Below are 14,660 nucleotides of genomic sequence, written 5' to 3'. Positions count from 1 at the left end.
ATTTTCTGAAATAAAGGGTAATTAAGTGTGTAAATCTCAAATACTTTTTGAAAAACTATGGTATTGTTGATGATGTTGTCAACACAAGAGGCAACACTACACTTGTGAACATATCATGTGCATGTGGTTGCATTTTATTTTTATGGTACATTCTGTTTTTAGGCATAAAATAAGACATGCATATGCATTCAGAATTGTGAATATTTTTTGTTCAGTGTTTGAGGTTTTAAACAAAAAAAATTTGGTGAAATACTCTATTTACTGAAAATTGAATTTTTGTGATTGACAATGATTTAGTGAAGTTGAGCCGATGTGGATTTATTCATGGGAATATTTGGCTGCTTTTAATCTTGGATTATTGTCATAATTGGGTTGGATTTTATTTCCTTAAATTCAGAAGTTTTACCCATTAGATTTGTTCCTGTTGATAACTGTTTGCATGAGTTTTTTGGAACATGAAAGGTTGATTGTGGAATTCTTTGTATTGTTCAATGGATGATTTGTTCACCCCATATTTTGCACAAATTTGATTAACATCACATTCACTGTTTTGTGGTGTTCAATTTTCTCTCTAACTCTTTGCTCAATATTTGTTTTCATTGGACACATGGACGATGTTGCTCCTTGTGTTACAACACCGGAGGTTCCTACCCTCGTCTATGACATTCTAAAATCACATGATTTTACCTGAGACATTATGAGTCTTTGTCTCTGGTTTGTGAAGAATTGAAGGTTGCTCCTATTTTGTTGAAGGGAAATCGATCGGAAGATAGACATAATTTGATTTGCACTTTGTGTTGAGTCGTGTGTTGCCAACACGATATGTTAACACCAGTGAAGCTCCGCGCTACACTGCTCCCATCACTGATTTTTTTACTGTTCACTCACTTTGTGTACTATGAAGTCTTACTGGCTGAGTATTGTTTGTTATTTGGACTGAACATTTCTGGACAAAAAGGGGGAGTGGTGACAAAGACAAATACTGTAAGTACTTCTGGAGCATATGGAGATGACTTCTGGAGCATATGAAGATGATGAAACAGAATAATCGGAAGCTGGTTTTGTTTTTTTATTTTTACTTTCTCTTATTGGTTTTCTTGTTTGCTCTGATTAATGATATAAATGTTTTGCTCTGAAGAAGTCTTATTTGCTTACATGATAAGTTGCACAAGTGCTTTGATATGTTAATATGCTATTTGCTACTCTGATCTGTTGAGTGTTGAGAGTAAGTGTTACCAACACTACTTCATAACACTTATTGCTGACATGATAAAATTCAGGGGGAGCAGTAGTTATCTAACTCAGGGGGAGTTATTTGCTCTTATGTGTTTTTTCCGGAAAGACAAAAAGTGGAAGATTGAAAGAGCGTGTATATCACGTACTTTAAATTCTAATTTAGATTTTTGTCTTTCTTAGACATGTTTTAAGATTTGATGATATATGTTACCTTATCAAATATGATATCTTGTCAAATATGTTATCTTATCAAATGAATATTGTAAATTGATGATATATATCTTAACAGTTTTGTTGATGAGATATCTTATTAAATCCTTATTCAATATTGTGTAGGATTTTCAAAGGTTGAAGATCTATTTAAAAAGATAATTCTACACAAATAGAGATACGGCTAAGAGAGTGTAGAAATGTAAAATTAATTACTGCAGAAATTCAGAAGCTGAAGATTGAAGATCGATCGGAGAATTTATGAAGTATTCCTTGCTGTTACACATTGTTTCCGAGGGTTTTTGGAAACACTGAAGAACACGCGAGTGAAGCGTTGTTCTAAAAGTGATTCCTTGGTTTTTTGTCTTTGGCTCATTGTTCAAAACATCCTATTGGTTTTTATTCTAGTATCTACTAGTTTTTAGGATGTTATTTATTTTCTCAACTTCTTGAGAAAAGTAGATTTTTATATACAATCACTAGTTGGTTTTTGTGTAAATTGATTTGTTTTCTAGTGGTTATTTTGCTCTAAGGCATCGCACAAGTATTAATTACTTGTGCATAAATATTTGTGTTATTTATTTATTTAAAGTCTAATTATTCTGATGCATGTGTTTTCTTGAAGTGTTGACAACACTGCAAGACAACACTCACTCTGAAATTTATTTACGGCATTTCTACAGTACATACTGTCAAAACCCTTACACTATTATTTCTTATTTATTTTTAATTAATAATATTATATTACTTACCTATGTATTACTTATCATATATCTCAAACCAAACGGTGTCTTAATAGGATTAAAAATTTTCAATATATTAGATAATTTTCCGAATAATCATATAACTTTAAAAATGATAATGACTATAAACAAAAGGGTTAATGTAGAAAAATTTAACCATCGAACCATTATTAAAAGCATTTTATTGACAAAAAAGTATTAAGAATTTCTTTTATTTTTTTAATATTATTTATTAGTACGTTTCAAACTTGCCATATTTCATATTTGTGTTTAAACACAAAGAAAGATATATACGTACTATCGAGAAAGAAAATTATAATTTTCAACGTACATGATGTTCCTCACAGTACGGATTCTTAACACAAACAGTACTAGTGTTGAACATCAAAAGTAAAAGAGATCGAAAAAACATGCACATATATATATATATTTATATATATATATATATATATATATATATATATATATATATATATATATATATATATATATATAGGGTTAATTGTCAATCACTCCCTAAACCAATTTCTAACTTATTTATAAATCCCTACATAAATAAAACTTACTTTCAACTCCCTGGAGAGAGAGAAACTTTTGTTTATAAATATCAATTATACCCTTATCTCTTAAAATTCATAAAAAAAAAAGAGAGAATGGATAATAATAATAAAAAAAAAATCAATCCAAATAGTATATATATAAAAATTCAAATTAAAATCAAAGAACATAAACCATATCATATACATGCTTATGTTGATACAGGAGCAAGTATGTGTTTAGGAAGAAAACATATACTTCCAAATCATTATTGGAAGAAATATGATAAAAGATTAAAAATTCGAATAGGAGATGGATCAATAATCATGCTTGATACAGTAGCAGAAAAATTAAAAATAGAAATTGAGGAAAAAAAATTTGTAATACCCATTATATACCAATTAGAATCAGGAATGGACATTATAAAAGGAAATAACTTTTTAAGAGAATATCTTCCTTTTACACAATTTGAAAATCACATAACTTTAAACAAAGGATCATCAATGATTTATATTCCTAAAATACGTACGAACAGCATTTTGTGTAGGAAATGAAGGATTTACAAAGAATTTTCATAAACGAAATACAAATCCAATAGAACTAAAAATAGAAAATATTTTAACAATTAATCATGAAAAAAAAATCATGAAGAAATTTCATGATATTTGTTCCGAAAATCCTCAGGACAAAATTAAGAAAAGAAAACAATTCATTGCTTCAATAAAACTTAAAGACCCTAATATCACAATCCGTGAAGCACCAAGAAGATGCAACATGGATGATGTAAAAATATTCGAAAAAGAGGTTCAAGAATTACTAAAACTTAAGATAATCATCCCAAGCAAGAGTCCACACTCTTCACCAGCTTTTTATGTCAGTAAGAAAGACACTGATAAGAAAAGAATGGTAATTGATTATCGAAAAATGAATAATGCAACAATTATGGATGGATATTATATCCCAAACAAGAATGATTTACTATCTTATATAGGAGGAATGAAATATTTCTCCAGTTTAGATTGTAAATCAGGATTCTGGCAAATTCAGCTAGAACCACAAACATAATTACTTACATCATTCAGTTGTCCAAAAGGCCAGTATCAATGGACTGTATTACCTTTCGGACTTAAACAAGCACCAGGTATCTTTCAAAGATATATGGATGAATCTTTTAAATCATATGTAGATTTTTGTTGTGTTTATATAGATGACATATTAATTTATTCAAAAACACTAGATCAACATTATAAAGACCTCATGACACTATTAGATATTTGTCATAAAGATGGAATTATACTTTCTGAAAAAAAAGCACAATTGTTTAAAACAAAAATAAATTATTTAGGATTACAAATAGAAGATGGAAAACATTGTTTACAACAGCATATACTTAAGAAAATTCACGATTTTCCTAGTGAAATCAAGGATAAAGATCAATTAAGAAGATTTTTAGGATTATTAACTTATTCTGGAAATTACATTAAGAAACTTGCAGAAATCAGAAAACCTCTTCAGACAAAACTTAAACAAGACTATAAGTGGAAATGGTCTAAAGAAGATACTAATTATATTGACACTATTAAAAAGAAGATAATTAGTAATCTTCCCGAATTATATTTTTTTCAAATAAAGACATAATAATAATTGAAACAGATGTCTCAGATGAATACTGGGGAGCATGTTTAAAAGCTTATACAAGAGAAAGAAATTTAGAAGAACTTACTAAAACAGCTACTAGGAATAATGAAGAATTATGTAATTATACATCAGAAACTTTTCAAGGTGCACAACTAAATTATCATTCAAATGAAAAAGAATTATTAGCTTTAATATATACAATTAGAAATTATGAGATTTATCTTATTTTTAAACCGTTTTTAGTAAGAACGGATAATATGAATTTGACATATTTCAAGACAAGAAAAATATCAAGAAATGCATGGAGAAATGCAGCAAGGTTAATTAGATGGCAATTGGAATTGAACCATTATCAGTTCGAGATCCAGCATGTCAAAGGAACGGACAATTCATTACCCGACGCATTAACTAGAGAACTTCATCCAAATTATACTATCCGTAGTACCAGAATAACAAAAGAGATCCTAAGTGATCCAGAAAATGACTGTGAGTCATCCGAACATGCCTTAAAAAGCATGGGGAATATAAATTGATGAAATGAGATTTATATTCAAAAACATGAATTATTTTATGACTTCAAGTCATCCGAACATGCCTTAGAAAGCATGGGGAATATAAATTAATGAAATAAAATTTATATTCAGAAACATGAATTACTCTATGAGTAAAATAATCAATCTCATGAAGATTGGTTCAATTCTTGCAAAAGAATTCATAAATGCAATGATATGCATAATAAAACTATCCGAATTACTCACAATAAAGAGTTAAATTTCTAGCCATTATATATATATATATATATATATATATATATATATATATATATATATATATATATGTTTCTTGTGCAGGATGGAGCAATTAGATCAATTAAAAGAACAATTGATTGACATAGATGAAGAAATTCAGATTCTTCAACAAAGGAAAAAGAATATAAATGCAAAAATTCAGAGGATAAAAGAAAAGATGACAACCTCGTCATCATCATCCTCACCAAGAACACCAATCAAGTTAGCAACTCCATTTGACAAAATAATGGAGATGAATGAAAAACAATCAGTGGTCACAGCCAACACTGATATCAAAGAAAAAGAAAAAGGAAAAGAAAAAGAAAAGAAGAAAGAACCGGTGGTCACAGCCAACAACGAGAAAAATGAAAAAGAAGAAAGGACGTTTAAAAGCGCCCTTGAAATAAGAGAAAGAAAGATGGTCAATCTGCGACCACAAAAACCAATTTTTGAAAAAACAAATTTTCCAGAAAAACTCAAAACTGAATTCTTTGAAACACTAAACTATTTGAGAATAGCCAAACCATCTGCAGGATCTTGGCTACAAACTTGTGACACACAGAGCATATCAAGAGCAAGAACACTACAAGGTGCTCCAGCGCATGAAGTCGCAAGATTCTTTTCAAATGAATTATTAAGCGGATTAGAAGTCAGTCCCAACAATCAAGATATAGAACTATTTCCATATCAACTGAGAAATAGTATTATCCAGTTCAAGAAAGCAGTCTTCAAGGACGAACCGGTGTTAACATTAAGTATTCATTCAACCCTTCCAGATTGGAAAAATGACAAATTCTATCAGCCGATGATATACATTCAATTTCGAAAAAATAAAGACAAGTTTTTATTTGAAGGATCAAATGAAGAGAAACCAGTAATGGATATATCAACACTTCCTGAGATAAGAATAAAGACATTGATTGACATGATCTCAAAGACGGGAAAGATTGATGGAAACTCAAAGGTTAAAATAAATTTTGCAACCAGTAAAATTTTATTAACCACTGGACACAAGAAGACAATCCAAAAGAAAGAACAAGCCATGTTAGCTCAATTCGAAGCTCCAATCTATGAAGCAAGAGTTGACATGACCCGAGAAACCCAACAAATGTTATGTCAAAAACTAAGAACCATGATTTCCACTCACAAATGTGGACATTGCCAACCCATTCAGACAGAAGAAGCATCTGTCAAAGAGGACAAACCAGCTGTCAAAGAAGACAAACCAATAAAGAAATGGTCCGAATGTACCAGTGATTCAGAAAGTGACACAATGTAAAAACAAATGAAATCGTGGACCACACCACATGTGAAAGGCATCCACTCAGATGTAAAATGAGTTGTTTTCCATTATGTAGTATGGTCCCCCTCTTCCTTTATTTTTACTACTGTATGCATTTTTCCACGCCTATAAAAGGAGATGTTTGTGTTGTAAATGGATAAGTGAAGTTTGAGTATCTCTCTCTTCTCAAGTTTCTTACAATCTAGTTCATACAAGACGTATGAAAACTATCTGAAACTAAGAAACATAAAATCAGAAACAAAAATAAGTCTTACGGCTAATAACTAAACAAGCAGGGCGTAAGGAGGATAAGGTTGGAAACCAACCATTGAAGATTCATGGTTAGAGTAAACCTGGAGATCCATAGAGAAAGTACCAGTTGATCAAGTGATCGTTAAGGGAAAGCAAGGATTTGACTTCTGCTCAAAATCAAGATTCATTCAAACAAGGTAACCTTCCTAAATCTCCTGCAGCCCTTAATTTAAAGAAATAGTCAAAATACATTAATCATGTCATCATACTTTATAAGAAATGGAAGATTGATAATAAACAACTGGTTTGAAATAGAAGATGATCATGAATATGATACATTTCATGAATATGATACATTTCATGAATATCATTTAAATACTTCTGATTTAACCATATTCGAATCAATTTATCAACTAAAATTTGTAATTATAACCTATGAATGGAACCAAACTAATCTGAAAACATTTATCAGTTATAAATGAATCAGATCTGTAAAGCCATGAATGAGAAAATTCATAATAATTTAAAGAATTCCGCAACCTAGTGTCAGAGCGGTTAAATAAAACAGATTATTAATGCATGGATTAACTTTAGATATTGAGATTAAAAATTTATTTGATAAAATAATCTTACTAAAAGATTTACGTCAAATAGATCAATTATGAAATAAAATAAAAGATCTCCAAACCTTTTATTTCAAAAATCATAAAAAAAAACATTTTTCAATCAACTGGAAAATGATAATTCAAATTTCTGAATACGATGAAATTGAAGACATAACAATATGTTATGAATAAGAACAAACTTTGTTATCGAAATCCGATCAACAAAAACAAAATAATAAAAGTAACAATTTTTACTAAATGGAAAATGTATGAAAATACAAAAATGAATATCTTTAATTTATATTCTCAAAATATAAATTTTGATATAGAAAATTGTGAAAACAATTTGAAACATCTTAAAAATTGTCAATCTTCAATTGATAGTTTTGAAGATTTTCAGAATTTATTAGAACAAATAGATTCAACAAAAAGGCTTTTAATAGCCTTAAGAAAATTAAAAAGTTCTATCATCTGTTAAAATGACAGAAGTAACAATTTCAAATCAAAATAGTCAGATTGATGAATCTGAAGAGAACCAAGAGTATAATTTGAATATTATATTTAATCAGAATAAGTTTGCTGAGATACAAAAAACAGAGTTTTCTAATTCAAAAACAAATCTAATAGACCAACCAGGAATATTAAGCAAGATTTCAAATTTTATTAATCCTAGAAAAAATTTAATTTATTATTCGATTCGTACAAAAGAACGATCTTGTAAAATAAATAACGAATCAAGGTCTATTACTCTGAAGTTATTAACAACTCAAGATATTGATACCATCATGACAAAAGCCAGTGAAAAATAACGATCTGAACTAAAATATGTTCACATTGGAGGAATCTAAATAATAGTATCAGCTCACTACCGAGAAGGAATAGATACACCAATTGAAATCACAGTTCGTGACAAAAGGATACGTAATTTTGAGGATTCTATCCTTGGAAAAATTGAAGGAAACTTATGTTACAAAAAGATGAAATTTTGTATTTATCCACAATACAATATATCTCTTTTTAATAAAAATATAAATGACGCGTTATGTACGTTTTAACATTAGATTATTACTTTTATAGAAATAATTTTATGTTAACAAGAAACCATCCGATCAATATAAACTATGTTGTCGGTTTAGCAATAAGTAATAATTCTCAAACAGAAATAATTTCAACAAAACCAACTATTTCTGTTGAAAGAATGTTTGAAAATATTACAAGAATTGAACACCCTCGTAAAGCATTTATTGAAGAAATAAATCCCTATAAAAGATGGAGTTCAGATGACCTCCAAATCACAAAACAGTCTGTACCAAGAAGATCATTATCATTTGCTAGAAATGATGAAGATATTCTTGAAAAGATTGGAACCATGAATCAAAATATTCTTAAAATTAAACAAGCTATTGTTAATGAATCAACCTCATCGCAATGACGTCCTTAATAAAATTAGAAAAAGATCTAGGAGATTTAGAAAATAATATCAATAAGTCAATCAATCAATACAAGAATTAAAGAAAAATTTCAAAGAATATATTGATTTAGCAACGACTAGATTAATAATTAAACAGAAAAGACATAGTAATGAAATATTAAACTATCTTAAAGAAGTTCTTCCAATAGATAAAGGAAAAAGAAAAATGGAAGAAGAACCACCATTCAAAATTGAATCATGGTATAGAAATCCCCTTAGTTATGGCAAACATAAGTATGGAGATGTTTAGTGAAACCGACTCATCTGATTTTGAACAAATAGGAGTAAATACAGAAGAATTATATCATTCACATCAGGACTCAGAACAATACAGAGATATGGATATTTCAGAATCAGAATCTGAAGATGATTCTAGACCATGATTAAATCTACGAACGAATGTAGAAGGTAGTGGTGGAAGAGATGATGAAGAATTTAAATATAACAGAAGACCAATACTCTAGATCTTATAAAGATGTTAGAGATATTCTTAGATAATCAAAAACATCAGGATTTGTGAAACAGAATATCTTAGATTTAGGTTGTTCAACAGCCAAAGAAAGAAAATCAAAGATAGATCATTGGGCAAATGAACTATCAGTACAAATTCAATTAACACCATTATTAGACAAAAGTGAGAATATTCAAGTTTTAACTCATGAGATGATAAAAATGACACTGGTAGGAGCAGTAAGAACTTGGGATGAAAACCTAATAATTACTAATCTACCACAAGGAATGACAGGACATCGATATTTCGAACTATTTGTTGATGCCTTGTACCAAGAATTTTTAGGAGTTTCTAATAATGACGCTAATTTAGTAGCAAAAAATATAGAACAAAATAGAGCAATTTTTATTCTGGATAATATAAAATTATGTAATCTATGTTATCTAGAAGAATTTATATGTGATTATGAAACAAACTATTATCAGTTAATAGATGCTGATAAAAAAGAGCATTATAAATTAAGTATTTTTAATAAAATACCTAATATACCAATAAATAGTAAAGATGAATTCTTAACTAGTGCTTATGCCAAAACACTAGGAGGAGCTATTAAATTTATTAAAGACGTTATAACAAAGAAATGTCATGAAGTAACGTTAAATAAAAGAATATCCAAATCTTACAAACAAAACAATAAACTTTGTTGTGACAAAATGGAATTCACAGTAAAAGAATACGGTTGTAAAACAAACATGTCACACAAACATTTAAAACGAGAGAAACATAATAAATTAAATAAACCTTATAAATCTTTTAATAGGAAATTTATTCCCTATAAGAAAAAAAAATTTAGAAGAAATTTCTTCAGAAAACCTTATAAAAGAAAATTTTATAAAAAGTTTGATAATAAAAAACCACCTTGCCCAAAAGGTAAAGGAAAGAACTGCACATGTTGGTTGTATAATGAAGAAGGTCATTATGCAAATGAATGTCCAAAACGAAAAGAAAAATAAAGTTAAACTTCTCGAAGAAATATATACTATTGAATTCTATCCAATAAAAACAATTGAATTTTCGTCCGACGATGAAAATATTTATTATCTTGATGAATCAAGTGAATCAGATTTTGAATCTGATTCCACATTTGATAATTTCAAGAAATAATAATGATTAAAATAAAGACAAGGGCATTTTTGAAAAGACAAATATAAGGAGTAAATTGAAACTTATGTTTAATTTAGTGAGTTATCTACAAGTTGCCCATATATATATATATATATATATATATATATATATATATATATATATATATCTCGCAAGCATCCAAATAAGCTATATATATTTATTCATTCTAATAAAATGATCACTTGACGCAGCTTGTTCCAGCGCATACAACAGTCTACCTGCCAATTTCTGGCATCCTGCAACGAACTCACCAAAGCAATAAAATTATCCTTCTGCGCCATCAGACGTACTCCGAGACACTCAACATCGGGCCCAAACAGGGCGATAGAAGACTTCAAAGCTTCTCCTTTTTCCAACAAAGACTCCAAATCTGCTTCATGCTGGTCTACCTCGGCTTTCAGTTTCCTTATCACTTCTTCCTTAGCACCGTAACTGATATTCAGCTGCGTCAACTCCTCGGACAAAGCTGTTCTCTGGGCAACAAGCTCATCTCTCTTGCCTTTTTCCGATATCAAATTGCTCACTTTTGGAGATAATTTGCGAAACGTAACGGTCGCTTTCTGGGATTTTGCAAGAATGTCAGGGAGTTCAACAAACATTTGGCCAGCTCGAGATTGGGAGAAGGTGGAAGATGTCTGAAGGACAGACAATGCATATATAGTAGAGGACCTTTGCGGCTTCCCGAAGCTTACAAGATCCAAACTAAGGAAATGGCAAAGTATGCTCTTGGCAGAGACCAGAGATAATGCTTCTTTTGGGAAAGAGGTCTCTAGCGTGGACACAATACTGGAAGTATCAATCTCCATAAAGCTCAGGTCCCCATCTTTAACATCACACTCATTAGTTTGTGGTGTTACCCGCAGAGGAGAAACTTTAATTGATTCTACAGCTTTCTTTGCTTTCTTTGCTTCAGCTTTACTTGCTTTCTTTGCTTCCGCTATCTTGGCTTTCTTTGCTTCCTTTGATTTACCTTTCTTTGCTCTCACTGGTTTTTGGTTAATGTTAAGGATGTGAAGGGACGACGGCCCATTAGTTTCTTGTGGTGTTACCTGAGGATCAGAAACTTTTGATTCTACTGCTTTCTTTGCTTTCTCTTTCTCTGCTTTCTTGGCTTTCTTTGCTTCCGCTATCTTTGCTTTATTGGCTTTCTTTTCTTCCGCTATCTTTGCTTTACCTTCCTTTGCTTTCACTGGTTTTTGGTTATTGACGTTATACATACTATCCATTTTGCTATCTTCTGGATCCTAGCTCGTTATGCGAGATGATATTGATAAAAATGATTGTTTAGAATTATTAATGTCTAAATATCTAAATCTATCTAAAAAAAATGTTCAAAAATCATGGAACAACTGTTTAATTAAAGAATAATATATATATATGCCTCCTAGCTGCATGAAAGATTAGATTAATTGCGTATGCATCATTTCAGACCAACCTGGAAAAAAGTAAATTATTATTTTTATTGTTATTAAATGGATTGAGTTTTGGATCCTAACGGAACATCCGAAACTGAGAGTAACCTTGCTTTATCAAAGAATAATATTTGTAAATGTATACGAGGTCCACACACTTTTTAGTGAACCTCACGTTTTAACCAAATAATGCAATCAACCACATATTTTTTAATGGATTCCACAGAGTAAAATATTCATCTTTAGTTTTATCATTAGGTAACATCCTAGCTAAGAGTGGAGTGAAATCCGATTCATCTCCAATATATATATAGCAATGAACCTTAGGGACATTCCCAAGGAATATAACAAAAGGGACCTTATAAATTATAACCATCATGAATATTTTTTTAAATCATCATATAATATATATATATATATATATAACGCTCGCTCCTATTTGAAAAGGAGGAAATAATGTAATTGAATCCAGTTTTCTAATTTGTTTGGCTATGAATTTCACATTACAGGGGGAAAAAGAAAAAAGAAAAAAGAAGAACACAACATATCTAAAGTTTGTGGCGTGTTTGTCTATTTCTCAATGCATGAGATCCCATGATATATGTTTATAAATGAAAACCTTAAAATTGCGCTTAGTCAGTTAAAAGTAAAAGACACAGAATTAAAATATACTTACAACCCAAAGAATTTCCTCTCGTAATGCTCCAGTACTCCTGGCCGCAAACGATCAGAACCAATCTAGAGTCATGATATAACTAAATAGTTTGAGTATTTGCAGAAAATTAGTTCGAGTTTGGAGCAAGCAATCTATTTATCGGCTAAGTTTGAAGAATGTGAAGGGGCACGTACCCATTATTCAGTTCAATTTCTTAGAATTCCAAGAGTCTCCGCTGACCACCAAATTTATTGCAATTTTTGTTTTTATTGATTTCCATTGCTGAATCTGGCCGGGTAGAATGGATTTTTTTGTAATTTTGAGGTTCATTATTAAGGGTGTTCATGTAATATTATATTTTATGTGACAATTATAACATTTTCACCTATTATTATATTTAAATTTAAAATTATATCTCTCACCACATTAATTGATTGCATTTTCAAAAAAGTAGTTGAAAAGACATCAAATCATCTCCTAGATTTTGTTTTACATATTTAAATTTAATAAATAAATATTTTATATTATCTATTACTCGAAATTATAACCACTAATATCTCTTTCACTTTTTTTTTTATTATTATAATCCAAAAGCATCTATTATTTATAAAATATTAAATATAATTAAAATTATCGATTTAAATAAATTTATTTTATTTAAAAAATATATCATTAAAAAATATATATATTTAAAATATATTTGTAAGTGTAAATTTTCATATTTTTCATTTAAAAAGGTAAATGCATATTGATTAAAATTTAAGATAATAAATTTTTTAGTTAAACTAATTCGACTTCAGTTTGGGGTAATATTATTAAAAAATAAATTATTATAGAAATTATTAATTATGGATATCAATATATCTATTTTTAAATATAAAAATAAAATAAAAATTCATCTCAGTATTTATGCAAGTATTAAAATATCATATTAAATTATAAAAAAATAACAAAACACTATATGTATTTTATTTTCTTCGTTTTAGAAAACAAAAATAAAATTTTTCTATCTGAAGCAAAAAAAATAAAATCAAATGAATTAATTTTTATTAAAGCATATAATTTTATTCATCCATTTTGCTCTTATATGTGACTCAATTAACCATGTTTATCAATTTATTTTTGAAATAATTCACACATGTATAATGTTAGGTGATATTTAATAAATCACTAATGTTAGTTATTCAATTAACCACGAGGTATACATTAATTCAAAATAATTTATACAACTTGTATATTTATAATATTACTAGTACATATAACTTGTCATATACGTTGACATTAGTTACTGGTTCTCTTTAACACAAATCAATATTTAATATGGTGTGATTCTGTTTTGTTTGTTTTTTTAAATATTTTAAATATAATTTACAGACATCAATTGCTGATATACGTGGACGTATCGATTTATTGATATTATTGTTTATAAGTTAATCAAATGAGTTAGAAAGAAATTTTATTACTTGTTGGTTGAGAAAAATTGGATTAGATTGATTAAAAAAAGGGAGGGTATATGGAATAATGATTGATAAGTTAAATAATATGTTAGGAATTCAAGATCTAAGTTTCGGTGTTTGAAAAATTACTTAAGTCATCAATTGAAGAAGCATATCAATTGAAGAAGAAAAGGCAGAAGACAAGGAGCAGATCAAATAACTTAAGCTGGAAGCAGTTTGAGAAAGACATTTTCGATCCTATCAAGTGGTATTAGAGCGAGGTTCTTTCTCGTCTCTGAACATATTCAAATGGCCGCATTCAGTGATATTGCTAAAAGCTTCTGGTACACCACCGTGGACAACTGCACTGCCAAAACTATTGAGACATGCTCCACTGCTAAGAATCTTTGGCAACAGTTGATCAAATTTGAAAATAATGAGGAGGCTGAGCAGATCAAGTGTCCATTAATTGAAGATCTCAAAGAACCCTGCTGCTCAGATAGTTCCAGATCAAATGATGAAGAGAGCACAAGTCAACCAATCTATCCATCTGACTTACAAGAAAGTTGTTCAACTAAACCAATCGCTTTTATTGAAGAATCTTGTTGTTCAGTAAGCACATCAAGTTCTGATGACAAAGATGAAGATAGATGCCTCGTGGCCAAAAGTGACCAACCATCTATCAGCAATCAATCATCAGATCAACTCTTCTCCAGTGAACAGGTATTTGATTTCAACTCAGATGAATTTACACGAGAA

At 29.4% G+C, this 14,660-nt stretch overlaps 1 protein-coding gene across 1 annotated transcript; it reads right to left on the bottom strand.

Annotated features, from left to right (window-relative positions):
- Positions 1-10,557: 10,557 nt before the first annotated feature.
- Positions 10,558-11,688, bottom strand: LOC140876475 (uncharacterized). The gene is made up of 2 exons (XM_073280444.1): positions 11,573-11,688; positions 10,558-11,368 (listed from the first exon to the last, which is right to left on the bottom strand). The coding sequence occupies exons 1-2, from the start codon at positions 11,622-11,624 to the stop codon at positions 10,560-10,562; spliced, it is 861 nt and encodes a 286-aa protein (XP_073136545.1). The 5' UTR covers positions 11,625-11,688; the 3' UTR covers positions 10,558-10,559.
- Positions 11,689-14,660: the final 2,972 nt, after the last annotated feature.

This window comes from Henckelia pumila, chromosome 1 (assembly GCF_033568475.1).
Source record: "Henckelia pumila isolate YLH828 chromosome 1, ASM3356847v2, whole genome shotgun sequence".
Lineage (NCBI taxonomy): Eukaryota > Viridiplantae > Streptophyta > Magnoliopsida > Lamiales > Gesneriaceae > Henckelia > Henckelia pumila.
The sequence above is the reverse complement of the archived record's forward strand: the minus strand, read 5'-3'. Positions and strand labels throughout refer to the sequence as shown.

Bases quoted from the DNA above. Each gene is read 5' to 3' on its own strand.
- LOC140876475 (XM_073280444.1), bottom strand. From the start codon at position 11,624: ATGGATAGTATGTATAACGTCAATAACCAAAAACCAGTGAAAGCAAAG. The intron at 11,369-11,572 runs GTAAAGCAAAGA...GAGCAAAGAAAG, and splicing joins ACCAGTGAAAGCAAAGGAAG to GTAAATCAAAGGAAGCAAAG.